The sequence below is a fragment of the Zootoca vivipara genome, chromosome 3 (assembly GCF_965207765.1).
Source record: "Zootoca vivipara chromosome 3, rZooViv2.hap1.1, whole genome shotgun sequence".
Lineage (NCBI taxonomy): Eukaryota > Metazoa > Chordata > Lepidosauria > Squamata > Lacertidae > Zootoca > Zootoca vivipara.
This window is the reverse complement of record NC_142586.1, coordinates 43,232,427-43,259,778: the sequence shown is the minus strand read 5'-3', so window position 1 is coordinate 43,259,778 and position 27,352 is coordinate 43,232,427. Positions and strand designations below refer to the sequence as shown.

Below are 27,352 nucleotides of genomic sequence, written 5' to 3'. Positions count from 1 at the left end.
GTTTAACTTCATCGGGTGGATATTTTAGTTCTAAAAAGGTTTGCTGTAGATCTCTTAGGTGAGAGTCTCTGTCTGTAGAGTTGGAACAGATGCGGCTATAACGTAGGGCCTGTTGTATACAATGGATTGTTTGGTATGGTAGCTAGAAGCATGTAGATATGTTTGTTTGTCGGTCAGTTGGTTTTACCTCAGGGACTGAAGTTGCCCATCCCTGGTGTATCATGTTGGCTCACCAAATGGTGGAAGCCTCACTAGGCTCATACCTGGGCCACACCTGGGTGAATTTGCAATATCCTCTAATGCAGAGGTAACACAGGATTATGCTGACATTCCGTCTCTGATCTCTTCCCTTGCCTTATCAATCTACAATGGATTCATTTCTAAACTTGAACCTCCGGACCTATATCTGCTTCTCCTCTCTGCCAAGTACCCTACTCCTTGTTCTCCCTACCCACTCCTGCAGGCATGCAATTTTTTAAGGCTGTGGCCTTAACAAAAACCTGCCTTCCTCACGTGCTTTATCCGCTGAACCAAAGCTGGAAATGGAGGCTCTGTGAGGGACAGCAGTGGGAAATCTGTTGTTGTTGCACTCCCAACTCTAGCCACTATCATTCTCACTATTAAATTTATTATCTGCCATTGACCGGCAGGTCCTAGGGCCGGCTACAACAATTTAAAATTCAATATTAAAAACAGGTATGTGTCCTGAAAAAACCTATCTCAGGTGCCAAATGACAGGATAAAGAGGTGCATCCTTAGCATACATTAGGAACTCAGGATGTGGCAGACTTGGACAGCCATTGTGGGAAGGTTTGTCTATAGCGGGTCACTGGTTAACCTGCTGGCACTCCGAAACAGTTTAGAATTTCATATAGGCTGAATATTGTAGGTCATGGTGGTGACACAGGGCATACTGGAGACACCTGCTTCTTAGCTTGCTTGCAGCTTCCATGTGGTCCTAAAACTACTGATTTGTGATTCTTAGTCATCTGCTGCTCTCCAGTTTCTGATGTAGGAAGCTGATTCAGAATGGATCGTGATTTGTACAATTACACGGTGTAAAGTAAAAGGAGGTCCTGTAGGTTAATATAGTCATTTAATGAGTTCATGTAACAACAGCTACATTTTTTAAATAAAAACGCACACCACACAACTAATTTCAGATGGACTACAGGTTCCTGTACACATTTGGTTGAAGTATTGGTCCGCTTTGGTTGTAGACATCGTTGTGGAGATATTTTTTTTATCATTCCAATTTAATTGGGCACCCTGATGAAGGTGCTTGCATCTTTGTGTGCATCAAAAATTCACGTGAGAGAGGGAAAAAACATTGCGATTCTTTTGAGAGGAGTAACATAATCTTCAATCTACTGCCCCCACATTCCCACTGCAAACATTCAAAATCGTTTTCCATTTTACAATAACAGTAGTAACAGAAGAAGAGAAGCACGAAAGGTAGAAGGGTTTCATGGAAAAAAGCAGAAGCACTGAGCAAGGGGAGCTTATGTTAGAGAACTTGAAGGAAAGAAAAAAGAAACCAACAGGAAGAGGTGGGAGTAATACAAGGTGAACAATGAATGAATAAATATTAAGAATGGGAACCAGCATGGAAAATTATGTGGGGATGCAAATGACAAAGGGAACTAGAGAAAGACTAAAACTTGCTCTAGTGGGGCAGATATTCCTGCCATGATTTCAAACCAATCACATTTTAAAGGGACCCAAGTTTGCTTCCACTTCAGACACAGCTGCCTTGCCATAGCTCCCTTTCTTTTGTCTGGCTTGGAGCCAATCATGAGTCACATCATGGATGCAGAGAAAGCTGGCTCAAGGGCAGGCAGAATCTGGCATCAAAACTTGTTTGCAGTCAGGTATCCACAAAAGCAACCCAGAGTTGCTGTAAAGTAACTTAACAATGGGAAACAGCTCCATATATAATGGAAAGTATGGTTTAACTTATACCCTTAAGAGGTATAAATGCATCTAAATTACAGCAAACAGCAGTAACAGCAATGAAAAGAGTTACGCCTGGCACAAACAATAACAAAAATCTCAATGAATGGCAGTTCGGGAGAATGATTTGCACAATAAAACCAAGACATGTACAAAGACCTGACATAGGAACTAATGATAACCTTTTCCTAGCTTTTCTTCTTTAAAGGGATTAAATATTGTGTCTTATAATAAAGGTATTATAAACTTATAAACACCAGAGTGTGAAATACTGTTAAACATCACATGTATCTAGCAATGGGACACTGCAGAGTGTGTTTAAGAGATCACTTTAATGGGCATTTGTCAACATTTGACCTCTAGCAATGATCTTAAACTGTGTCTCTGACAAACCTACCCCCCTCCAAATTGAACAAACTGGAAACTGTTATATATGCTAATATTAGGACTGAAATTATTTGGGGATGCTAACTTTTTTAACCACAACAATTGACACAACCATAAAATGACACAGAGCACTATGTATTCCTGATACACAAACACACAATTAATATGTGTGCAAAAAGGCCCTAGTGACATTTCATTTTTAAGTGGTTAGTAATTTGGAAATGAAAAATACAGAATACAGAGATATATGGTTGACTCCTGAGTTCTCAGTAGTAGAACTCTTACAGGTGAAAATTTAGCTAATTCTTTCTTTTCTCTGAAGCCCCCTATGCCTCACAGAAACCAACTCTGGAGAGTTGGCAGGGTCTCTGTAGCAAAGGATGGAGAAATGCAAGGGCTGCTTGGGGGGGGGCAGCGATTGTTTTCTCCCCTTCTATCTGTGAGAATGACCAGTTTACAGAAATGTAAGAACACCTTCCATTTTTATATAAGCAACAACCTTTTGAATAAATAGCATCTCTTTAGGTAAGGAAAACATAAGCATTGCACGAGAATGTATTTGGTGAATATGTAGGCTTTGAGAACTCATCAGACAGAATTCTACGAAATGCAAAAGCTTGCACAGTCCTACACAAAGTTCCAATAAAACAGTTTTAAAAAATATGCTCAACGTCTTCCATCCTTTGAGACCAACACTGTTCCTGCGCCTACAAAACTGAGAACTCTTAACTCTTTGAAAGCCAAACAAATGCTTTGTTCAGTTGCCAGATATTACAAAAATATTTTTAAAGACAAATTATCCCTTTGGTTATGCTGCCTTGTATTTTCAACAAGCAGTTCCGTTCTTTTCGCCAACCACATGGTTGCTGTGTTTAGGACTGTAGTATAATGATTACAAACACAGCTTCTAAAGGCTAAGGCTATTTCAAGCATCATCACAGTTTTCCTCAAAGAAAACATCCCAACTCTTTGAACATCCTGAATGAGTTTTATTAAGATTATCATTCCTCTGTTACAGAAGATTTTCTGGGCCTGAGAACAAGGTCTTTGACAGAGCCAGCCAGCTCCTGCAGTTCTTTCCGGATTGCCTCTATGCTTTCTTCTGCATTCAGGTTGTCATCCACTGAGTCGTCGTCCCCTTGCCCAATCTTCTTATTTTGACTTATCAGCTGTTTCACTACTAATCCCTGGTATTTGACAAGGAGAGAATGCTGATCCTGCAAAATGAAGCAAAATGTGGCTACTAAGAAGGCAATATGAGCAACTTAGAATCAAATGGTGATTGCGTTAGTTCATAAAGAACCCACAGTGAGAAAAGCAACTTCCTTCGAGCATAATTATGATCACGTCTCAAAAGAATCAAACCAAATGAGATCTGTTTTAACAGGATTTACATACCGCTTAGTCATCAAAACCTCTAAGCTGTACACACAAAATATATACCAAGATTAAAATCACGTTTTAAAAAGATAACCTTAGCATTTCTTCAAAATCTAAATGAGTGATTTTATTTTTGTCTAATATTAATGGGCAGATCATTAAAAATTCTATTTTAAATATTGCATCCCATATTTACAGCTTTTCCTGACCATTGCACTATAATATTGCACAGTAGCTGCTTCCCTTAAATTCAGTAGACCACATACCTAATTTTCTCCCTTGTTATACATAATTCACTCACATGGTTTACTATATGTGCTTAATGAGAATTCTATGTTGTGGAAATTAATTACTGAACCAGTCACAGAAATGTCCACTTCCATCCCTCTGCATGCACGTATATAATCCTATACATATTTACTTTTACTGATTTCCATACAATTTACTCCTAGAAAGTGTGTACAGGATTTCAGCCTGTCAATCAAAATAAATAAATTAAGTGGTTTCTGTGAATGCCAGCATTTTTCCAACTTCTGCAAAGAGGAAATTACAGCACTTCTTGGGTTTTTTCAGTGTAAGTACCTCTGGGATCTTTGTACTTAAGAAAGTAATGATCTGTGGCACACATCTTCCGGGTGCATGAAGCATGCAGTGTGTTGAGAACTGGAACAGCAAGACTGATGTCAGGTGAAGAATGAGAGCTGGATCTTCTGTGACTTTCAGCTGTTCAGTCAGAGCTTGTCTGTGTTGGAACAGGATTTGCCTGAGACAAAAAACAAGATGTATGATGAGAAAAGGCTTTTACCTATTTAAATACTTGCAGATTTTGGATAATGGTGAATTAATCTGTAAGACAACGTTCCTTGAAAATAAAAGTTTTGGACTTGGACCACATAACTAGAAACTCTCACCTTCCCATTTGTATGGGTGGGATGACCCATTGGTAGCCACATGGTAGTAAAACCAACTACCTTTAATGAGGACAAAAATGTGTAAACACACTGTTGAGGTATCTTTCTGTATTTTTTGAAGGATGCTGTTTCTAATTCCAGTTTAATAAAGTTGAAAGCATTCAATGTCAAATTTAGGACTCATAAGCTGCAAGTTTTTATGTGTGCAATATATATACAAGTCTATTTAGAAATAGAACCCGTTGCGTTCAATGAGATGGATTACCAGGTAAGTAGGCAGTGTCCCCCCCCCCCCAATGTTTAGGGGTACTCTCATTTTCTTACTCATACTGAAATACTGCTCCTCAATGAGGTCAAACTTAGATTCACAAATATGTTTAGGGGTATGTGTATTCCTCCATCCCCAACCCCAGAAAAAAAGCACTGTCAGTAGGTACTGTGTTTCTCTGAAAATAAGACACCGTCTTATATTTATTTTTCCTCAAAAAACAACAACACTATGGCTTATATTTTTCCTCCTCCTCCTGCCGTGGCCAGCATTGCTGCTGCGCCTATCACTATATCTTATTTTTGGGGTATATTCCTTGAATGCTTAAAAATCCTGCTATGGCTTATTTTATGACTACGTCTTAAAATAGGAGAAACAGGGTATATGCATATGTATTCTAAATAGAAAAGGATTTTAAACAGCCACAGAATGAAGATGTGCAACTTGTCAAGACCTAAGCTTTCTTGGTGGTATCTAGCCATGCCTCCCCCCCCCCACCCAGATGCTCACATGGCTAGATACCACCAAGAAAGCTTAGGTCATAAGCAAAAAGCTGGAAAGTATCATTTCTGGAAAATTAACTTACTCTAAAACATTTTTATCACCCTATTCCTTGGAGTAGTAAGACTAGTTAGCCAGCAACGAAGCAACGACGTTTGCACCTATCATTCTGAAAAAGTGATCACCTGTAGAAGCCTATGGAGGGAAACTATGTATTGCAAAAATATTACCTTTCTTTCTTCTTATCACCCTTTTTCACCATAATATCACAAGCTTCTGCAGCAGCATCGAGACAGGAAACAAACTCTTCTAAACTCTTCAAAAGAAGCAGAACAAAAAGAATAGCAAAGCTATTATCTCGTTTAAATTCAGTGTAAGGTTTTCCACACAGGTTGAGAAGCTCACCTAATGTGGAGTGTCCCGCCCTGTGGAACACCCTTCCATCGGAGGTCAGGGAGATGAACAACTACCTGACATTTAGAAAACACCTAAAGACAGCCCTGTTTAGGGAAGTTTTTAATCTGTGATATTTAAATGTATTTTGGGAATTGTTGGAAGCCGCCTAGAGTGGCGGGGGAAACCCAGCCAGATGGGCGAGGTACCTCCTTCCACACACAGAGGTATCTGATATTTTGCCTGTATTGTGTCCTCCGCTGTTTTCCCCATCCCTCTTGCTTTTTTCACACCTATGACTAAAATGCTCACTCTCAGTTTATTTCGCTTACAGTTTGCCTATTTTGAAATCGACTTATTAAGGGAAAAGTGAAGAACAAAATCCGTTACTATATTAAGAATGACAAACCAAATAAAACTACACTTCTTTAGGAGAGTGGGTGCGGATTGGATGCCTGAAACTTACCTTGCCATTCAGAGAAATGTGGAGTTTTGTTAAAGGACCTCTTGTCTCTTCAGATAAAGTACTCAAAATCTTTTTCCTCATCTATTTGAAGAAGTGTGCAAAGCAATGAAGGTAATTTTAGATTCCAATGAACAACATGTTTTGGCCAATAAACTTAAAAGAAAATAAGAAAGTAGTCTTAGAAACACTAATCTCCTATGGCAGGGATCAACCTTATTGGGCCTTGTGACGTATTTGCAAACCAGAGGAATGGTCACAGGAACCTTGCACACTGCAATTAGGCTGGAAAAAAGTGGTTTTGCTGCACTGCCCCCAGATAGTGGGGTGTTTGTAACCTTCCTGACAAGTGTAGCTGAATAGGCAAGAGCCAACTTTCTCCCCACAGCTATAGTGTCCTGGAAGATCACCCCCATAACAATTAGGCTTGAGAAAAGCCTTCTGTTGCAGTTAGGTGAGAAGCAATTTTGAGGCGGATGCATAAGAGAAAGGAAAAGGGCAATCCTTCCCTCCCCAGCTGCAACCCCCACTAACTCAGAACCACCCCTCCTTCATGTCAATTAGCCTTGTAATGTTGCAAATAGAAGGGATCTGTGAAATTTAATTGCGTGTGTACTGTGAGGTCAGTAGGGTCACAACCATGGGGCGCAAGTTTACTGTACCTCGTGCCCCGCCAAATGCCATTTGCTTTGAAATAAATCAGTAATTCTCTCAGCTAAAATTGAAGTTTTCTTCTAAGCCTAATTTCAGCAGGGGGAGGCATGTGGGGGCAGGACCTTGTGGTTAGCAGAGAAGGTCTCTGCAGGCACTGTACTGGAGACCTACAGACAGGGAGCAGCTGTAGGAAAAATGTCCATAGGGGTTGTGGAGATCTAAGCTATCTTATAAGCACAGGAACCCATCCCCTACAACAGGGTCTAGGAACCAATAGACAGCCAAATGTTGTTGGACTACAACTCCCATCATCCCTGACCACTGGCCATGCTGGCTGGGGCTGATAGGAATTGAAGTCCATCAATAACACCTGAAGAAGCACAGGTCTCCCCCTCCCCCTGTCCAGCTCTACAATGATGGTGGGCGGATATGAACTAATTGCTTTAAGAATCTGTGAAGATAATAGGAAATAATATCAAGGTACCTCGGTGGTAATGGCAGTGTAGTCTTCTGCTGCCATCATTTGATCAGCAGCTAGGCAGTTGAAGATGAGGTTAGTGATGTCAGTGCAAAACGTCTTCAGCATGTGCTTGGCAATGTTACTTTGCGTCTCATCTGCAAAACAGAATTTCTGCGATTAAAAAGACAATTTGTAAATATTTGCATATTACATTAGCCGATCTAGACAGGCCTCAGCCATTTCCCAACCACAAAGCAACTCTCACTCTGCTTCCAGCTGCTTTTACAGGTGTTAAAATGTCCGTGGCATCACAATGCATGAAAGACCTGCAAATGTTATTGGAAAGGTCAGACAAGATGTTTCAAACTAGGCCATCTTTTGCTTCAAGCAGAGAAAGCAAATATTAAACTTGACTCCTACAGGCAGTTCTGTGCGGATCACAAATGGCAGAATTCAATGAACATCCACACAAAAATATCTGTGTGGATGTAGACAGGGGGAGAAGAATAGAAACCAAAGATGTAAAAAGTTTAAGTAAATGGATGGGCAGTATCATCACAGAATTGGTAGGAAATAAAATCCAAGTCAGGGGGTGAAGGGGGAAACTGCCATTCAGCTACTAAGCTTAAAAGCCTATGTGTGAAGTATTTCAGGAGTTGCCTCATAGTCTGCTATGAATACTCTGATGTTCCTTCTGCTCAAACGTACGAATAACTGAAGGGAAGCAGAAGCACTTACACTCTTCCTGTATTTGGCATTCATATAAAATCCTTAAATGTTTCTAGTCTTTTTAGAGTTCTTTTTGAAATCAGAAACTGCCCAGCAACAATGTGTTAAACCATAAGTTCATTCCGAAGATGAAAGTGTGGCATCATCTATATACAGTACTGAGCAATGGAACTTCCCTTTTCTCCCCCCACGTGTGCCCCGTGCGCTCCCCAAATCTGCTCTAGAGCACTGGTCCTTCAATGGGTGGGCCGGGACCCACTGGTGGGTCACAGCCTGCTCTAAGGTGGGATCACTACCACCATGGAAACAGGAGCGCTACCACCATGGAAACATATGGTAAGAGATTGAGAAGCAGATCCCCAAATGCATGTTTAAATGGGAAGGTTGGGTTTAAAAAGCTTGAAGATATTTGCTCTAGTGGGTTGAGGAAACCCTCAGAACAGATTTAAGGTGTGCATGGGGAGAGGGGAGGAAGTTCTGTTGCTCAAGCAGAAATCTAGTGCTACTGGAACTCGTTACCTAGCACTGCACCTTAGATACAATCCAAGCTGTACCTGTAAAATGCTTTGCTCCTTTTTCAAACAATCGGATATTATTATAGAGGGTGGACACCTCTTCCTGCAAGTCCTTGATGGTCTTTTTCCTGCTAGCTCCAGAGTAAGTAGAAGTGGAGGACATAAATACTGAACGCACAACTTCCTGATAACTCTTGGTCAAGGGCCTAAATAAGGGGGGGGGGAGGAAATATATTAGCAAGAGACTAGTATTTCTCCAAATACTACAGAACCTCAAAACAACAAAATACAGTAACTTGCTTTCCTATCAGAAGTTGAAAATTAAAGCCAAGGGCATTTTAAGAACTTCAGCTGCAACTGTTTTTTTTTTTGTACACAACACAATAGCTAGAATAGCACCACACAGGCTATTCACATAGCCTGCAACTGCAGTAGTTAGCAATGGCAGCTGGCAACAAAGGAGGAGGGGTCTGCCCTGTGTGACTGCTTTAAAAATGATTTCTTTCGCTGGCTTGGAGCTGCTTTTTGTGAGATCAACAACTTTCTGCTGCAGACACATCAGAGAAGGGAGGGTCAGCAAGCTATATCTCAAGGGCCCAACAAGGCCTGTCTTTTGAACTTTGAGCCGTCTGCTTTCATCACACTTGATAAATATGGGACCCTGGTAACATAAGTTTGCTTGATTTCATCTTCCCTACCATTTTTTATTGTTTGTAAATTTTTTTAGATTGTAGTCGTTAATAGTTACTGAATTTCTTTTATTGATACAATAGCGACTCTGGGAGCCCTTCTGGCTGAAGAGTGGGATATAAATGCTTTGAATGAATGAACGAATTATTTAATTAATTAATGAAAGCCTTGCAAGATGGAACACTGGAATTCTGATTTTTCATTGAGCTAGAGGATATGTTAGGCACTGTTTACGGTAAGTCAAAACTGAGATAAATAATTGAAATTACCTTATTAGATGGTCAGCAAGTTCTGTTATAAGCTCTTCAGGACAGTCCCTTACATGTTTTCTTAAAACATCCTCAATCTCTTCTGGTGACAGAAAAGGGATTTCGAGGTGCTTGCTCTTATCTGCAATGATAATGAGAAACAGAATTAATACCTTCAATTTACTTGAAATCTCCCCAGTGTAAGAACACGAAATACATTCCTGTTAGTATCAGGATCGGTCAGGCAGGTGAGTGTTTTTTTGCAATTCCCCCAAACAACAACTCTGTGCAATCCCCCCGCCCCCAGAAAGCTCAACAACTCTGGGTAATCCTCCCCCCCCCAAAAAGCTTAACAACTCTGGGCAATCTCCCTCAGTTTTCTTTATTTGGAGTCCCAAATAAAGGGGTGTGATATACACGGAAAAATATGGTAATCATCTTAGAGAAAAAGATAATCATACTAATATATTTGGATATCTTATAGGAGAATATTTTATTACAAACTCAGAGCAACAGTACTGCATTTACAAAACTACAAGGATTAGGTTACTATAGTAGAATAAACGACAAACTTGAGCTACTTGTTTGTGATTCCTCATCACTGTCAGCGTCTTTTCTGCCCTTCTTCTTGGCTTTCTTGATCTTAAATTCTCTGGCATTTCCTCCACCACCGCTACTTTTCACACTTCCAGTGCCCTCTGGTGGAAAAACTACTTGATTAGCATGTGGAGTATTACTAAGTCAAGTGATGCTTTGACAAATATAATGACAAAAATAATAACCCTGACTATACTATGAAAGGAAACAGGAGTTAGTATACTTGCATGCATAATCAAAGAAAGAAAGAGCTAAGAGTAGTATAGTATTTCAATATTTGTTCTAATTTCTACTTCATCAGTAAAGCAAACTGATCCTTATGAAATGTGACTCAGACTTAAGGCAAATAAAAGATAACGGTAAAATGAAAGAAAGCAATTGTCAGCGCTGACGGGCTTCCTCTCTTCACACAATCACCAGAGAGTCTCCTGACGTTTTTATAGCCTTCATTTACAGTATTTACAACCGGTTATTAGCACATAATGATCATTCATCAGAGTCACTCAGTTCAGATCTCTGCTGAGGTCTTCCAGCAAGCCAGAAAATGGTGAACTCTCCTGCTCCGTCTTTCGCCCCTCCTCTTCTCTACACGATTGCAAGAGCTGGCTTAAACCTCCCCCCCCCCACCCGATTCTGAACTGGAACTTAACCCTTGCTGCTCCTGTGAAATCCCCGGCTCTATATCAGGGGTCAGCAACCTTTTTCAGCCATGGGCTGGTCCACCATCCCTCAGACCATGTGGGGGGCTGGACTATATTTTGAAGAAAAAAATGAACGAATTCCTATGGCCCACAAATAACCCAGAGATGCATTTTAAATAAAAGCACACATTCTACTCATGTAAAAACACAGATTCCCGGACCGTCCGCAGGCCGGATTGAGAAGGCTATTGGGCCACATCTGGCCCACGGGCCTTAGGTTGCCTACCCTTGCTCTATATCCCTCTATATCCCTCCCTGTCTGTTCCTCTAGACTGACTTCAATAACTCTCTCCTCTTTCTCCCCCTCGGGGACACCTCCTCCTTCCTCCAACCCTGTGTCTCCCCCTCCCTCTGGGAAACTTGAAACCTCTGGCTCATCCCTGACATCCATGTCCACAGCAAGTTCCATAATCAAAATGAAAGGAAATGCATTTAAGCTGACTGACAATGAAATTAACACAGTTCAGCAATGCCGAACAGGAAACATTCATTATTACTGTTTGCCTTTTGAACAAAACCATCACCTGCACATTTTATTTCAAATGACCCTCAACCAACTAATCGTAATACTTGGGCTACAACTCAATGCTCACTTTGCTAGGAGTAAGCCCCAATGAACTCAATGGATCTCATTTCTGAGTAGAAGTATAATTGCAATTTGTGAGTGTTCCAATCCCATACATTTTTCCTCCACACATGAGCAATGTTAAAACAATAGTGTCAAATTCAAGGGTAATTTTTATTTTGGCATACAACGGGTACTCTGTTTTGGAACAAAAGCATTATATCAAACTTTGATAAAGTTTGTTAAGAGCCGCTCAGCATAAACAGCACTATACAATCACGACTCTGGTTGATCATGTTCAGGCTATTCTAAAAATTCAGTGTAAATAGTTTCTAAACTCTAGCAAATCCTTTTCATCCTATCATTTGTTAAATGAAATTACTCAATTAAATGAATATTCCTTACTTAGACTGCAATCCTATGCAGCTTCCTCTGAGCCCCATTGAATAGACGAGCTTACTTTTGAGTAAACATCCATCATATTGTGCTATCAGAACACAATCATTAACATCCTGGCCAAAGCTTTATGGTTTGATAAACTGGTTTTTAACATTATGTACGGTATATAAACGTGTGAATTTGCATGAATTACACATTGGTGGGGAATGCTAATAAATAAGAGAAATAGCTATAAAGACTACACTGGTATAAATTCCTTCCATCTAATTACAGCTTTAGAGTCTGCCTTATATGGACAGCCACCATGCCCTAGAAAACTCTGTTCTCTTGGGGGCTTACTGTACATGTTAATGTTCTTCCCCACAAACAATTAACCAATGTTTCTCATTGAGTCAAGAGTCTTACAGTGGGTCAAAACTACATAAATAAGTTGTGAATAGTGGCGATGATGATGAGAGGAGTTGTTCTGCTTCCCATGTCCAGCTACAGAATATAATGGCAGAGTTACCCTGCTCCCTCCAACAATCCTTTTCTTTGCATTTCCTTGGGCAGTGAAAATTTGGCAATAGTCAGCAAAGAAGAGAAGCCATACTCTTTCTTCCCAAAACCTGAGTCTCTATTGTCAATGCTGTAATGAGGGAGAAGTCCTTGTCATGCCAACAGGACAGCTGCCAAACTAACAAGAAGAAACCACGGAATCAGTAACCAAGTAACTTATGCCTCCATTTTCTTACCTGCTGCCTTCTTTCTTCTTTCATCTTTCTTGTCTTTTTTACTTGAAGAAGCATTTTCTACAAATGCAGACTGCTTCAGGTCCTCTTCTGTGATTAAGTGCACAGGGTTATTTTTCATTTCCTAAAATGAAGATCATACATGCACTGTTCATGTGAGATGCATTGCAAATCCGTAAGGTTTCTGATACTATCTCCCCTCCTGTTTAGCATGAACATAATGTCCCAGTGCAACACATGACAGACACATACTCAGCTAATATCTGCATGAGGTATCACCTTTTCCAGGTTCCAGCACAACACTATGACCTTAAACTTTGACACTATCCACTGAGCTATGCTGGTTTTGATAGGAAGAAGATATGCAAGAAATATAAACAGAATAATCCCAATTTTTTTGCTATTTTACTTTGAAATGCAGCAACATATCTCAGTTTTCTTTGTTGTACTCTCACCTAGAAATAATCACTAGACAACCTTTCCTTGCCACCTGCTGTTTTGTTCTTGATTATCACAGTAGGAAAGCCAAGAATCTGACAGTGACTGGCTTCAGATTTGAAACAGGGACAGAGGAATATGAGCCAAATGTGACGGCATCCCAATATTCTCCCAAAATGTGTTGCACAAACCTTATAAAATAAAGGCGCCATTTTTAACTATAAGCAAAATTAAATGTAAAACCCAAAGATGGGCAATGCTGATTCCACGGGTGGGTAGTTCATCTCAAAGACATAAATACATCATTAATATGTGCTAGAGCCAGGCTTGCACAACATGTGACCAGTGAAGCTGAATGCAGCCCACCAGCCAGGGATTGTTCTATCAAGGGCTCAATGAATATACTGATTTTGCTTGAATCGAAGTGCAAAGACAGCTGGGGAAGGAGAGAGCCCCTGACAGGCCACACTGCATTACTGGTGAGCGGCACTGAGTTTGGTTGGCCGTAACTCATGCAGTCCTTTTCTAAAACAACGTGCCCAGAAACAAACCTTTTCAGCTTTCTGGTGCATCAGATCACTAAACAAATCAGCACAGCTGTTGATAAATTTCTCACTGACTACATTAGTGTCACCAAAGACCAGAGTTGAAGGTTGTTTACTGAAGGATCTCATCACTTGCTGGAGCAACATGCTGGCATCTTCTACGGAGAATGAACTTGGAAGAAGAGGCTAGGAGCAAAGAAGCAAAGCCAAACAAAAACCATCACATTGTTATTTATTGTTTAGCCAACTAGCTACAATATATACAGAGTTGTTTGTATAACTACCATTCATGACATTCATATCCTGGCACAGAATTTAGCAGCCCTGAGATTTTTTTTTTTAAAAAAATTGCTAGTTTTTACAGCTGTAAGAAAAGGTTTGAAAGGTGTCTAAACGATGCCAGGTGAAATCTCAAAAGTATGAGAAGTGAGGTGGGGATTTATTACTCTGAATAACTTTCTGCAGCAGAAAAAAAATTATGCACATCTCTCTGCATTGACTCAATCTGCAGAGTTGATACTGCAGAAATCAGCTTTAGTAAGGTGCAGAATTTAGGTTACCTTGATGCAAAATCCTGCCTGTCTACTCATTTAATCTTTGTCTTGTGTTAGAGATATGAATAGGTGGATGAATGTACAATCCAAAGTCATTAATAAAGAGGATTTTTTTAAACCCAGAAAAACTGAAAATGTAAATATGACATTGAGAGAAGGGAGGTTGGGAAAGCAAAGCATTTTGACAAAATAACAACTTTACAGCTTTTTGTAGTGTCAAAGCTGTTTCAAGCTACTTGCCGTGTTTGCGTTAAAATAACATACAAATTAAAAACTCTAGGTAGGATATAAAGCCAATTCAAAAGGCATTTTATAACCTGCAGTATTTGATAACAGTAACCAGTGCCCTCCGTCTGGATGATGACAGATAAACATATAATTCCCAGTTTCTAGGGAACTTTGCTAGGGCTTGTTGGGAAAATTATTACTGCCACTTTGTACAAAACTGGTTTCTATCCATCTGTACAAAAATGCTGCAGTCATCTATTGCAGTGAAGCAACTGTGAGCTAAAGTATGTCTGCAAATCTACAGGCAAGTGGTGTGAAGAATTTTAAACTGGAATTACAGAATGTTGTAAAACACACAAGGGTATTAGAGTTAACCTGTGAATTCAGTTAGTGACTTTATCACTCTCTTTCAGAGCTGCCTGGGCCATAGTACCTTTGGTAATTAAAAATGCATGTGGCACCTATTTGGAGGAGTAAGTATGCTTTCAGTCTTCAAAGCTCTATAGCTCCCTCCCACCCCCACCCGATAAGGAACAGTTTCTATCACAAAGCTAAAAGCCGCTTTTGGATAAATGGAATACAGGAATACTTTATGTCTATTGAGACATAAAGCTTGATAGCAAATCTTTTTTGTTTAAGAACTGAAGTCCCATCTACAAAAATAGCATCTCAAGCAGTATTAGATTCTGCCATATCAACCCTAAGCTCTTGCTCAATTTTGATTTGGCAGAAATTATGCTTTGAAATTAGGGCTTAATGCTTCTCAAGCTGGAACAAGCGAGACTAGCAAGTGATGACCTTTCAACTGCCATGTCCTTGCAAATTGCAGTAATCATTGCTTTAAATCTGTGGTGTATAATTTTCCTCTGTGTAACTGCATAAAATAGTCTGTTGCCATATAGGTACATAGGGAGCTTCTTTATATAGACAGATAATTGGTCCATTTGGTTCTGTGCTGCTGGCAGTGGTTCTTCAGGATCTCTAACAGGGAATCTATCCCCCATGACCCCACCAGGAAATGCCAAGGATTGAACTGGGTCCTTCTGAAGGCAAACAGTTGTAGACAATGTAGCTCTGTAGTGAATGTTTGGCAGTGCAAGGATTTCCCCTGCGTGAAGGAACATTCTCAAATCTCTTACCCCAAACACCCTTTAAATTTGCTCAACTCTCAGGAGATTTGGGGATGACGCATAGTGTGCATGAGGGGGGAAATCTCCTTGTGCTAGTGCAAAAAGCTCATTCAGGACCTGTGCTGCATCACTGAGCTGTGAGCCCTTTTGCAAAATAAAGCCAGCGGAAAGAAATGAAAAGCGAAGAGCATACCGCTATATCCACCCACGTTCCAGAGCTGATGGCTTCATCCACGGAGGCCTCCACTTGATCCACAATTTCCTGACCAACACAAGATGATTTCAGAAACAAGAGCTGCAAGGACTTGTACCTTTTCTTTATGTAGTTCACAGGGTCTGGGATGCCAAGTCTGGACAATGCATCAAATTCTACAAAATTACAGAAAGTCCTTGACTTTGAAGAAAACTAAACCGAAACAAAACAAAACTGGGGACAAAGGGCTAGACATCTCTCAGTGGACACTAACCACCCTCTTCACAGCCCCTCTGTGGCTTTTGTTTCTTGCTCACTCTGAAGCGGTAGGGAACCCAGGAACAGGTGTTTGTATGTTAACCTGGTGAAACTTGTCAGGTGGGCAAGGGAGGGAGCCTTCCACAAGTCTGCTCACTATATCACTCCCTCCATTTTCCCCAATACAGCAGCAATAGCTTCACTGAATGGAATAATGAAGAGTTGGGCTGGTCTTGTCCATTCCCTGCTGTCCTGTCATGTGTGGATTGTCATGTGTGGATTAAAGAGTGGGATTAGGTCTGCTCTTCCAAACCTGCCCCCTATTACCAAAGCTCACAGCTTCATCCAGGCCCAAAGGAGGAGCTCAGGAATTCATCCTTCCAACCCAGGAACTATACTAGGGAGCAGGGGATGGTGATGTTCTGCATTGCATTATCTCCTGCACTGGTGATGAGCAGTGGAGGCTGGTTATTAAGGGGAGGAGGGTGCTGCCCCACAAAACTCACCCGTCAGCCCCCAGCTACTTGCCTTCTTACTTCCAGCCAGGACAGAGGCTGGCACTGACTGTCGGCTTTCTCCTCCTTAGTTTTAGTCTTGCCCTTGTAGAACTCGGGAGGTAGGAGGATGGGGACAAAACAAGAATGGGCTCTGTCAGTTATTGGCTCTGCCTACTGTTAACCTCCCTGCTCTACCAGACTCAATAGGCACCAACCACTACTGATGAGGAAAAGTGGGATATATTAGGGTCAGAGGATGGGGGGGGAGATCTCCCAGAAATATGCTTCTCTTGACCAGTAACTTTCAGAAAGAAAAGTTTGTTCAAAAGTGGTAAGTTACCTAAATAACCATTTTGCTTGAAAAATGAATCCACCCAGTTGCTCTGTGTTCTGGAGTAGATGTCAGGGATAAACACAGCCTTATCTTGCCTTCCACCAACGACTGTGCCTTTCAAACGTCCAGTACTAACAAGTTCTTCCAGCATAGCTGGGAAAAGAAACAAAGCAGCCACAGCATTAGAAATATTTGTGAATATGTGATTAAAAACACAGGGATTACAACCACAACTCAGAGGGATATATGCAGGCCTGTATTTTTTCTGGGCAAGTTAATTTATTTAAACACACAGACACACCTAGATAGATAGATAGATAGATAGATAGATAGATAGATATTAACTGTTCTCTCACTTGCTTCCTGTAATACAGTATATTATATATTAACAAGTGGGAAGAAGTCACAGGAAACAGCTGTTTCTTCAGCACAGTCTCAGCAGACATTTGCAGTCAGCAACAGTGTGTGCTATGGATTCTTTTTTTCATTATTTACATTTTTGTGGGTGGTATGTCTTATTAAAGCTTTAAAAAAAATACATCAGCTTTGTTTGCCTGATTCGTACACTAGTGTTGAAGAAATAATAATACATCATTTGAATGCATGTATTTAATATGGGCTTCATTTAGTTACTGTCTGATTTTCACTTTAGGTTGCAACGAATTCATTTAATTAAGATATTCTTATTTAGGACAAGGAAAATCTGTATGTTGAAGGTGTCGGCAGCCAGAAAACGGTTGGTCAAAATAAATGCAAACTACATTAAATGATAATGAACAGGAGGAACAAATAAGAATGATGTGTAGTAAGCAAGAGCTGGAATAGTTTAGGTAGCACATGCTAAGTCCTGCAGAAGTCCTTTGGCAATGAGGGAGGCTTATCCCTATAAGGCATGCCATGCAATGCCAAAACTGTTTAACTGGAGCTAAAACAAAACAAACAAAGATGAAAGATGCCCTTTAATGGGTCAGTTTCACTTTGCTTTCGAAAGAAGAAAAAGGTACGCAAGCTCCAAACTTTATCTTAATTGCCTCTTAACATTTTCTAATATTAATTACAACAAAAATCAGCATTAAAGAAGTCTGAACAAAACTCACAGTAAAGCAGATGCTCCTGAAATCCATGCCGAGTTATTAGGTTAATTATTGGTGTAGGTCTAAAGAGAGAAGTGATATATATATATATAAGAAACCAGGACACTCATACATAAACACTTTGGGCAGGATTCAGCATCTGTGAAAATCACCCCTCCGTTGTCCTGATCAATTTGCCCATCAGCAAAAGCCCTGTGGAAGGACTTCCATGTGTGCAATGGGACCCCCCCTTCCCCTGTGCACAACCAAAATTGGTTTTGGGGGAGCTGGAAGATCTGCCATAAAAGCACATGGGGATCCTTCCACATGGCAAGCCAAAATGTTTGTCCTCATGGAACCACCGCCTTAGCACAACAGTGAATCCCTCATTAAATATCTTTATTTATTCCATTTCGAACACCAAGTTTGTGAATACTGGAATAAAATAAATTGCTATTTTCTACTTCATAAACAGAATACTGTTAGAATATGTTATGCAACCACCAATACCTTTTGTTTCCAGATTTTTCACTGCTAAAAGGCAAGAAATTTGTGGAGATTTTGCAGGGAGGAAACATTTAAGGATGGGACTTCAGCAGCTGCATAAAGATTTGGAATTTTTTATCAGAAAAGTTGGAGCATGTCCAACTTTTGTCTATTTATAGGAGCAGATTCTTTGATGAAAAGCCAGAGCCAAAGTGATGCAGTTGCCACTGCAAGGTAATTAAAAACAGTTAAGTTTGCTCTGGAAAATTTAATCTTGCTTTTATGCAGGAAGTATCTGCATATCTCACACAAGGAGCAGATAAATCACAGCTGTTTATCCCAAAACAGAAATGTGCCTTTCAGTTTACCTGGTAATGGCAGTGAACAGACCACGGATACGGGCCCGATGCCGTGTGACAAATGCATCTGTGAAAATCACTCCTCGGTTGTCCTGATCAATTTTCCCATGGATAATTTTGCCCAGGCGGATGGAAAATGCCTGAGAACATAAACACAGCAATTAACCGGAGAAGCTATTTGACGTTGCACTGTTTTTACACTCTGACTTTATACTGCTTTTAGCAGGCTTTTAATACGTGCATGTGGATTCAGCCTTGAGACAGGATTTGATGTTAGACTGCAACCAACCATTAATCCACCACTGCTTCTAGGTGCAGATAAGAGATCCCTCTTCAGAACTTGAATGCTCAGGAAGACAATTAAGCCAATGTACAGAGACTTGCATTCCTGCTTACTATCATGGGACTTGATAGTAAGGAAGCTCTGAAGTATGGAACACATTATAGCACTCGGATTACGTTTTTGCAGCTGATGGATGCCTCCACCTTCTGTAGTCCTACTGGTACATTCTGAACAATACTCAGTGGATTCAAGAGCGATAAGTGTTTCAAAAATTTGTCTAACTTGGAATTATCCTTCTGCTTGAATCTTTGGCTGTGCTCTGTGTCCCATCTGTCAATGGCAGCAGATTTCTAAAACCTTTGGTCTGCATTCTTTTATTTGAATTTCATCTTATTTATTCTAAAACAATTCTATGCTTAAAAATGAAGGTCTTTCTGGCAAAATGTCCTTTAAGAGGTAGAAAGGCGGGCTTTCCAAGCCTGGCCATAGTTCCAGGGCCCTAATCAGATACATTTCAGATATTATTTCAGACAGCCAAGATGACTCAGTTAAAGATCTTAATAAGCCTTGTATGCAACCCTGAAATCTAAAATAAAAGGTGGCATGTTTTAAAACAAATGTTATATATGAATGAATGAATGAATGAATGCTACCCCCAAGCCAAACGCTCTAATGTTATTTCAGAGCCACCTCCTCATATCAGAGTCTTACAGGAGGGAATGTTGAATGAATGTAAGATTAGGGGCCAAACAGGGAGAAATCCTTGAATTGCTGGTGCCTTATCGATGAAGTTGTGATCCAGAAGGCAATAATCGACACCTATCATTCTTACATGGTATGTTAATTTAGGAAAGTGCATTTTTGCTCATCTGGCTGCAAACCACCACATTGAGTAATCAACAAACACTTCCAATTTCTACAGCCCAATGGTCTGTGCTAACAAATGACTACGGATCTCAGAATTATTTTAGCCTTTTCAGAGAATTTTACTGAAGTAGTAGATCAGATAGGTGTTCCTTTCTTATTCTTGAAAGGACTGCTTCACTTCCCTATTATTAGACACAGTGGCTGCCAGGAAATTAGATTCAATACTGCAGTCACAGTATTTAGAAGTAATAAGCAAATAAAAACCATTTAAGTAACATACCGGTAAGAAAAGATGTTGTCAAACTTAGATCACAAGCTAGTGCATTTGATACTGGAACTTATTATCATAATAGTTACTAGAGGTGAAATATCACATGCTTTAGTGAAAAGTTGGCCATTTTCATATTAATTACCTGCTTCAAGAAATCTCCAGGAAGGTCATATGCCTTGCACAAATCAGATATTTTCACTTGTCCAGATTCCTGTAACTTGTCATTTGTTTCTTCTGCTATCTGATCTAGGTAATTCCTAATATGGGAAAAAAGTAGTATAAAATTCCAAATTTTCCTTGCGTGCCGTAACATTATTTGCTTATAGTAATCCTATATGAAAACATTAAGTGTATGTTGTGTCTACTACAAATTTTGTAAAAGATGTGATCATTCTCTCGCAAACAGAAGTTAGCTTTCATGTTTTACAAAACTGATAAAGCAAATGTAATTCTTCATAGTGTTCTGTTGCTTGATATATTCATCTCCTCTGAAGCTCATTTCTAAAACTTAAAAGATTGCAGGCTGATATTGGCGTTTAAACTGAATGGCACCCATATCTGATTATCACAGCAAACATATGGCGAGTAGTCCATGTCAGCAATAGAACACTGCATAAATACTAGATATAAACTGAGATTTAATCTGGTTGTCATTATATATAGTTTGCCCAAGGCCCATTTAGTCCAGCATCCTAATTCTCACAGCTGGCAACCAGATTCATATAGGAAGCCTGCAAGCAGGACCTGTGTACTCCCCATTTGTTCTTTCCATCACCCGATTCTTAAAGGTGATACACATTACACTAAGTAGTAAGAGTTCCTTGCACACTGTGTCTCTCTTTCAAATGACCCAAGACGGCAAACTACTTGCTACTGATGCTAAGGAGTCTCATCCATCTCCTCTAAACACACTGGGCATAAAAGGGACAAAAGCCCCCTCCTTTTAATTTCCAGAGTTTTTTCTGTCTTTGTCTCAACCGTAATGAGGAAAGTTTAAATGCTTTCCTTTGCATTAGCGAGCATAAAACAATAAAGGGGTTCTCAAATGTTTGTATGACTTCAACTGCTGAGCTTGTACAAAAGCAGTAAAGGAGTACATTCGCAGACACAATGCATAATTATTGCCTTCCATTTCCTCATTCTGGATTAATCACATCTAAAAGCCCATTACACATTTACACTGCATTTAATCACTCTTGAAAGAACTCACTCATCTATAAGCTGCCCCAATACTAGTTGAACTGTTCGGTCTGATTTGACAAGGTCATTAGCTCGGTTTTCAATATGGAGCAGATCTACATTTACTACCTGCAAGGGGGGGGGGGAGAAACAGGTTAGCATCTAGAATTCAAATCCATCATCTACTGTTAAAATGATATACTTTCAAATTCACAAACCATTACACACTAGCTACTTTTCAATAATTCAGGTACAGGTGTATCTTAACTGAAAAGGAAAATTGGAAAAGAAAATAGCAATCAAGACAAGTTAACACACAATGTAATAAAATGTCTAATTGTTATGAAAAGCTTCAATTTAACTGAAGCTTTCAGATGGAAAAAGGTTAGCAGAAATATTAATTCCCTAACTGTTTCAGTGATCAGTCATTGTTATTTGTGCATACTGTGACATTTAAAAAGCCCAACTTCCTTGATAGGCTAAAACAGGCTTCAAAAATTAAAACAGTGTGATGGTGTGCTTATGTTGATGAACACTGTGATTATGTTGCTCCCATTCTCTGTAATTTTATAATAATATATAAAATTACAGAGAATGGGAACAACACAATGGAACCTACAGAGACACCACAGTTAGTAAAAATGAAATATAGGTTAGCAGCTAAGTGTTTATACTCTACTCCAGAGATGGGGAATCTCCAGGACATGGGACAATTTGGCCTGCCAGGTCTTTCCCCTCAAACCATGCCCACCCAGCTGACATTACTGGTGGGTGGACAGGGTTTAATGCCACACTGGCTGTGCGATCCTGTTCCCAGCAGGTAACAGGACTGTGTAACCTAGCAGCAGGATTTAATCTCCACCCATCAGCTAATTGCAAGATTGCAAGACTGGGGGCTTAAAAGGGAAGGGGGGACCCACCAGCCATACACTATTCACTAACTAACTATTTAGGTTTCATGAGACTTATATCTGGGTACAGAAAACCATTAAAAACAAATGTATATTTCAAATTGGCCTGGTTAAGCACAGATAAAAAGAAATAAAAAGTATTTATGCTTAAAGCAAGTTACCTGTTGCAAATCAACAACGTTTACACGACCTGTCACAAAAGAAAGAATATATTAACAAACAGATTTTAATGCATAATATAGAAAGTCATAGATACAGGAAGTACATTTTAATGAACTGTTTTACATTTACTCTTTACATTCTGATTTGAAACTTCCAGCATGGTTTTATGCATGTTGTCTGGGAACTAACCCTGCTTGCTAAATGGAATTTACTAGCATGGAGTGTGAATAGGACTTCCTTTATAAATAATTTTTCCAGCATAGTTGCAACTGCCTCTAGGTTTCTTGCATATTTCTCCAATTACATGTACTGTAAAGGCACCTACACATCCACATGGAAGAAAGTCATGCCACTTGTGTAGAAATCTTTACACATATCTGGACCAGCATGATGTTAACTATAAAGGTGGTGGCAGCAGCAACATCTGGAATAGTAAAGAGTATTTTGCAGGCACGCTCTAGATCTTCCATGCACGCTAGTACCACAATTTACGTCAGTGGAGGGACACCTTTCAAAAAAGATCTACACATGAAAGTGCCCCCGCTTTGAAATGAATTTGGAAGAGCTTGTGAAAAGTGTTGTGTGCTCATCAAAGTGTACAAGAGTTTGTATCATTTGCACTATGGTAAACTCCACTGAAACAAGTCTGTTGATCTGCATAAAGAATAAGGTTTCTGCTGATGAAGCCTGCTGGTAGCTAATGCTTTGTTCTTAAACTAAACAAACAATGGTATGAAAACCCAAAAGGCCCAGACCTTTGCCTTTATTCCTGTACTCAGCATGAAAGGGATGCTAAAACTTCGGATATCAACTGATACTTGCCAGGAAGAAAGCTCCCTCAATTATTCTTTTCCTCATACCCCAGGAGTTTAATTGTTACCAGCAGTGGCACAGCTACTGTTCAAACACAATCTTGAGTGAGGAAACTGGCAACTTCCAAAATGGGGAAAGAGTTCATTAAAAAAAAAACTGTGCCGAGGGGGTTAAGAAACCCATCTTCTGATTCAAACCCATGCCTCTCATGGGTGCTTTTTATGAAAAATGCAAAGGGACGGAATAGCTAATCACAGTTTGGCTCTTACTCCCCTTTGAGCTAAGACCAGGCAGCTTTGTAAATACAACTGAATTCTCTGCTACAATCCTGTCTCCAGTTTCACTTAATTTTTTACATTTTTTTTTACAACTTTCCCATTCAGTGCAGACAATGTATTCAACATACCAGAATGGTGCTAAACTGTGCTTGCAATTCCATATAAAAATATCCTACATACTTCTTTGCAGTTCCTTTTAAATGATAAATGAACACTGAGTATTCCAAATTCAGCAGCAGCTTGAGAGGTAAGTGGAATGACATAGAGGCTGTAGTCCTATACCCACATATCTAGGAGTGAATCCTATTGAACTCAATGGAACATAGTTCTAAGTAGACATGTATGGGACTGCAATGTAAAATTACATAACATTACCATTATTTGATGAACCCGGGGTCCCTTCCAAGCTAGGATTCTGCCACTAGCAATTTGGATAATCAGAATTGCTGCTTTTGTTTTTCACCCCACCGCTAGCTGATCTTGAAGATATATTAACAGGAGTCTCTTTCTAATGTTTATTTTACTAATGGTTATTTTACTTCAGCGAGTCCATTTGCACTATGTAATAGTGTTAGAATCATGGCCCTTAAATGTCTTGATGGGAAGGATACATGTTTCTATGTAGTTTTATTTTCCAAAGCAAATTACCTTTAAAATTTCTTTCTCTGAAGTTAAGCTTGTAAACATGTTTAGATATATTTTTTTGCACACTTACCACCATGAACATGAAGTTCATCACGTATCTCTCTGCTAATCTGTGCAGGAGTAATATACTCTTTTCCATCAAGAGTATGCACCACTTCCAGCTGTTTTTCAGCAATCAACTTAGAAACGATCTCTATGCAATTACGTTCTGACAGTCTGCATACATAAAAGAACAGCAAAACATCTTGCATGAGATCCTGACAACTTGATTTTAAACAAGTGCTACTTCATTTCTAAGACAATCTGGAGAAGCTTTAGCAATCTATTTATGCCACAGAAATTTTCAGTTAAGACAAGTGTTTCTGACAGATCGACAATACAATCAAATTACCCCTTAACGCTCTGTCTTACTGCAAACAGAAAACAGAAAGGTGAGTTTCACTACCACCACACCATGCTTACAGGTTAAGCAGGGATTCTAATCAATATTAATAAAACTGGGAACGTTACTGGGGTCTGTACTCCAGATTAGCTGGTGCAAAACAGGCAAGAAAGTTGTTTATTTGGGCTGATCAAACTTTGTGGAGCTTCATATATACTGATTTCCAACAGCTTTCTCCTGACACCTTTGATTCCAAGGCATTTCCCAAACACCAGAATAGCAACTTGTAGGTACATTCAACACTGGATGTTTAATGCAGTTTTCACAGAATTACTGCAGATTTTTTAAAAATCTTCAGTAGACTGTATCAGAACTTGAAATGTAACATCATATTGTGTTTTTGGATAATATTGGTCGCCATTCAAAATGCACTGACACTAATTATGAGTAATGGACATCAATGGATCTTTTTTGCAGCTAAATGGAACAGATGTCTGTATTGTGTTTTAAGGCAATTCCACAAACGAAAGCAATTGCCAGCCTGATTACAAGCTCACAAAAACACTGTCTGCTAAATATTAGACCTTGTGGACTGCCATGGGCTTTTCAGTTTTATATTATTATATTTTAAAAAATTACAAAACAGTATGCCGTAATACATATTCTGAAAATGTCCAAACATTGAAACTTCCACGGACTAAAGCAGGCATCCCCAAACTGCAGCCCTCCAGATTTTTGGCCTACAACTCCCATGATCCCTAGCTAACAGGACCAGTGGTCGGGGAAGATGGGAATTGCAGTCCAAAGCATCTGGAGGGCCGAAGTTTGGGGATGCCTGGACTAAAGAGTCCACTTCATGAGGAGCAGGCCGAAAGCTGATTCCCCAGATAGATATGTCAGGAGTTACAAGACCCTTTTAAGTGCTTCTGCTGCAAAGCAGGCCGACACAGGAGACCGATACCAGGAAAGGCCTCGGGCGCTTGTTCAAATGTTAAATGCACGGGGGACCTGTTGACACGTTTGCAGGATGCGTGGGATAGGGCAGCAGCGAGCAAAGCACGGATTCCCAGGCCGGACAGGATCGCTGCTGCTGCTGCTTCACTGGCTCCTATGCCCTTGGCAGCAGCACCTTTAGCAAATGAGTATTATCCGGGTGACATTTTTCTCTAGGCCAGGAAAAGTTCTAGCCCCGCCATACTGTATTTCTGTACGCCAAGGTTGTCAAAAGCAGAGCACGTGGAGCGGGGATGAAAACAACAACAGGCAACCCCCCTTAAGAGCATTACGGCACTAAGGTGAGCAGAGACCCCTTCCCTGCTGAAGGGCTGCGCCGCTTCTAGGAGCATTACGGGTCGCGGCCCAGAGGGACGCCGTTGTAGCGGCTGCTGCTGCTGAGCACGGAATGAAGGAGCCTCGGGTTCGTCGCGCGAGATTTGTCCGCGCGAGGGGGGCTCGCAGGTGGCTCCTCCCCTTCCCTCCCCCTCCCTCACCTCTGCGTCGCCTGGGCGAACTGGGCGGATTGGAACTGCTGGGACAACTTCAGGATCTCTTCCCAGGTAGCCGCCATGGTTGCCCCGCGTCCGAGGAGGGGGCGGGGAAAGGGGGGGAGGAGGAGGAGAAGGCGTCGGCGGCGGAGTGGGAACGGCGAGGCCTCTGGCTCTCACACGTCAGCTCAAGAACGTTCCGCGGACGGAGCGCGACGGCGGACATTTCTCTGCCTCGCTCCGTTTCGGGCAGAACGCGATCTGGCTGCCGCGGCAGCGCCACCTGCAGGAAGGCAACTGCCACTGACGCTGCGCAGGGAAATGAGAAACACTTAACGGAACGCTTCCTAAAATAAACCAATACTGTACAGACCGCAACCGTTGTTAACTAGCAGGACAAATGCGTGATCTAAATGTGCTTGAAACATGATAGAAAATAAAGCATAATTAGGTCATTAATTGCTGTGGGTTTGTGAGCGCCGGTCACGTTCGAAGAAGCCCACTAGGGCTTACCTGGCACAGGTGATCAGGTTCTATCCTGCGCAGAATATGGTACCTGATCTTCCGAGGAGGGCGCACCCTTCCCCGTAGTTTCGTTCCACAGGAAAATATCACTTTACCAAGTTGGGATATTTAATATGTGCGCTGTCTGGATCCACCCATTCCAGTAGTTCCCACACACCACCCAACAAATAGATGGGACGGTCTAAAAACTTGCATTTTCTAATGGCTTCCTGGCTTGCTGGCCTCTTGCAACTCCTTGTGGCTGCCACTGCACACTAAGGCACACTGAAGCTGCAGACATGCGGGGCAGGTGGCCTGGCACCACAGGGGTAAAGCCATCAGAGGGGAGAAGGGCCTGCAGCCTCAGTCTGCACACACGAGATACGCTGAGTCTTGGAATTAAAACTGGGCTGGTGCCAATGGGCAACATCTTCTTTCACACACTTTTCTGACAACAACAAAATAGGTAGAGGAGACATAGTGGAGGAAGGCCCTTCAAATGTGACAAACCACAACAAGCAATACAAACAGTGTATCATGTTCCTCTTCCATTTTCAAGTGACTTTTTCAGCTTTGCTGGCAATAAAAGATCACAAAAACAATTTTGTCTCTTTATACAGATTCATTTGAGGGTGAACAATGGCAGACACTGGATTGATTTTTTTTAATTGCTGTGCCAATAGTTTAACACTGATTGATGGCCATTTGCAAAAAAAATGCAATGAATTCAGGTTTAACATACATATTACATTTCACCAACTGTATCATATTGATTCACTCTGGGAAAAGCCATTTGCCTACCCTAATTAGAAACAATAAAGGAAAATGCCAAGGTATTAACGTTGTCAAAATGAATCAATGCGGTAAGTGTGACAAACTATGTTACAAAATATTAATATACCCACAGGTGTTTGCCATCAATGATCAGTCACA

At 40.6% G+C, this 27,352-nt stretch overlaps 1 protein-coding gene across 2 annotated transcripts; it reads right to left on the bottom strand.

Annotated features, from left to right (window-relative positions):
- Window positions 1–1,079: 1,079 nt before the first annotated feature.
- UFL1 (UFM1 specific ligase 1) lies at window positions 1,080–26,022 on the bottom strand. 2 transcript variants are annotated; one of them, XM_035109362.3, is made up of 19 exons: window positions 25,922–26,022; window positions 24,120–24,265; window positions 22,313–22,341; window positions 21,272–21,369; window positions 20,204–20,318; window positions 18,650–18,780; window positions 17,820–17,878; window positions 16,729–16,875; window positions 15,634–15,809; window positions 13,535–13,714; window positions 12,549–12,669; window positions 10,125–10,250; window positions 9,574–9,694; window positions 8,654–8,820; window positions 7,395–7,525; window positions 6,260–6,340; window positions 5,631–5,716; window positions 4,303–4,483; window positions 1,080–3,557 (listed from the first exon to the last, which is right to left on the bottom strand). In XM_035109362.3, exons 1-19 carry the CDS (start codon window positions 25,996–25,998, stop codon window positions 3,342–3,344), a joined length of 2,388 nt encoding a protein of 795 aa, XP_034965253.2. In that variant the 5' UTR covers window positions 25,999–26,022; the 3' UTR covers window positions 1,080–3,341. The 2 variants fall into 2 exon arrangements, with proteins under 2 accessions (XP_034965253.2, XP_088522112.1); XM_088665986.1 differs by having other exon boundaries at window positions 10,134–10,250.
- Window positions 26,023–27,352: the final 1,330 nt, after the last annotated feature.

Bases quoted from the DNA above. Each gene is read 5' to 3' on its own strand.
- UFL1 (XM_035109362.3), bottom strand. From the start codon at position 25,998: ATGGCGGCTACCTGGGAAGAGATCCTGAAGTTGTCCCAGCAGTTCCAA. The intron at 21,370-22,312 runs GTAACTTGCTTT...CCCCCCTTGCAG, and splicing joins ACGTTGTTGATTTGCAACAG to GTAGTAAATGTAGATCTGCT. The intron at 13,715-15,633 runs GTATGCTCTTCG...CTTTGCTCCTAG, and splicing joins GAACGTGGGTGGATATAGCG to CCTCTTCTTCCAAGTTCATT.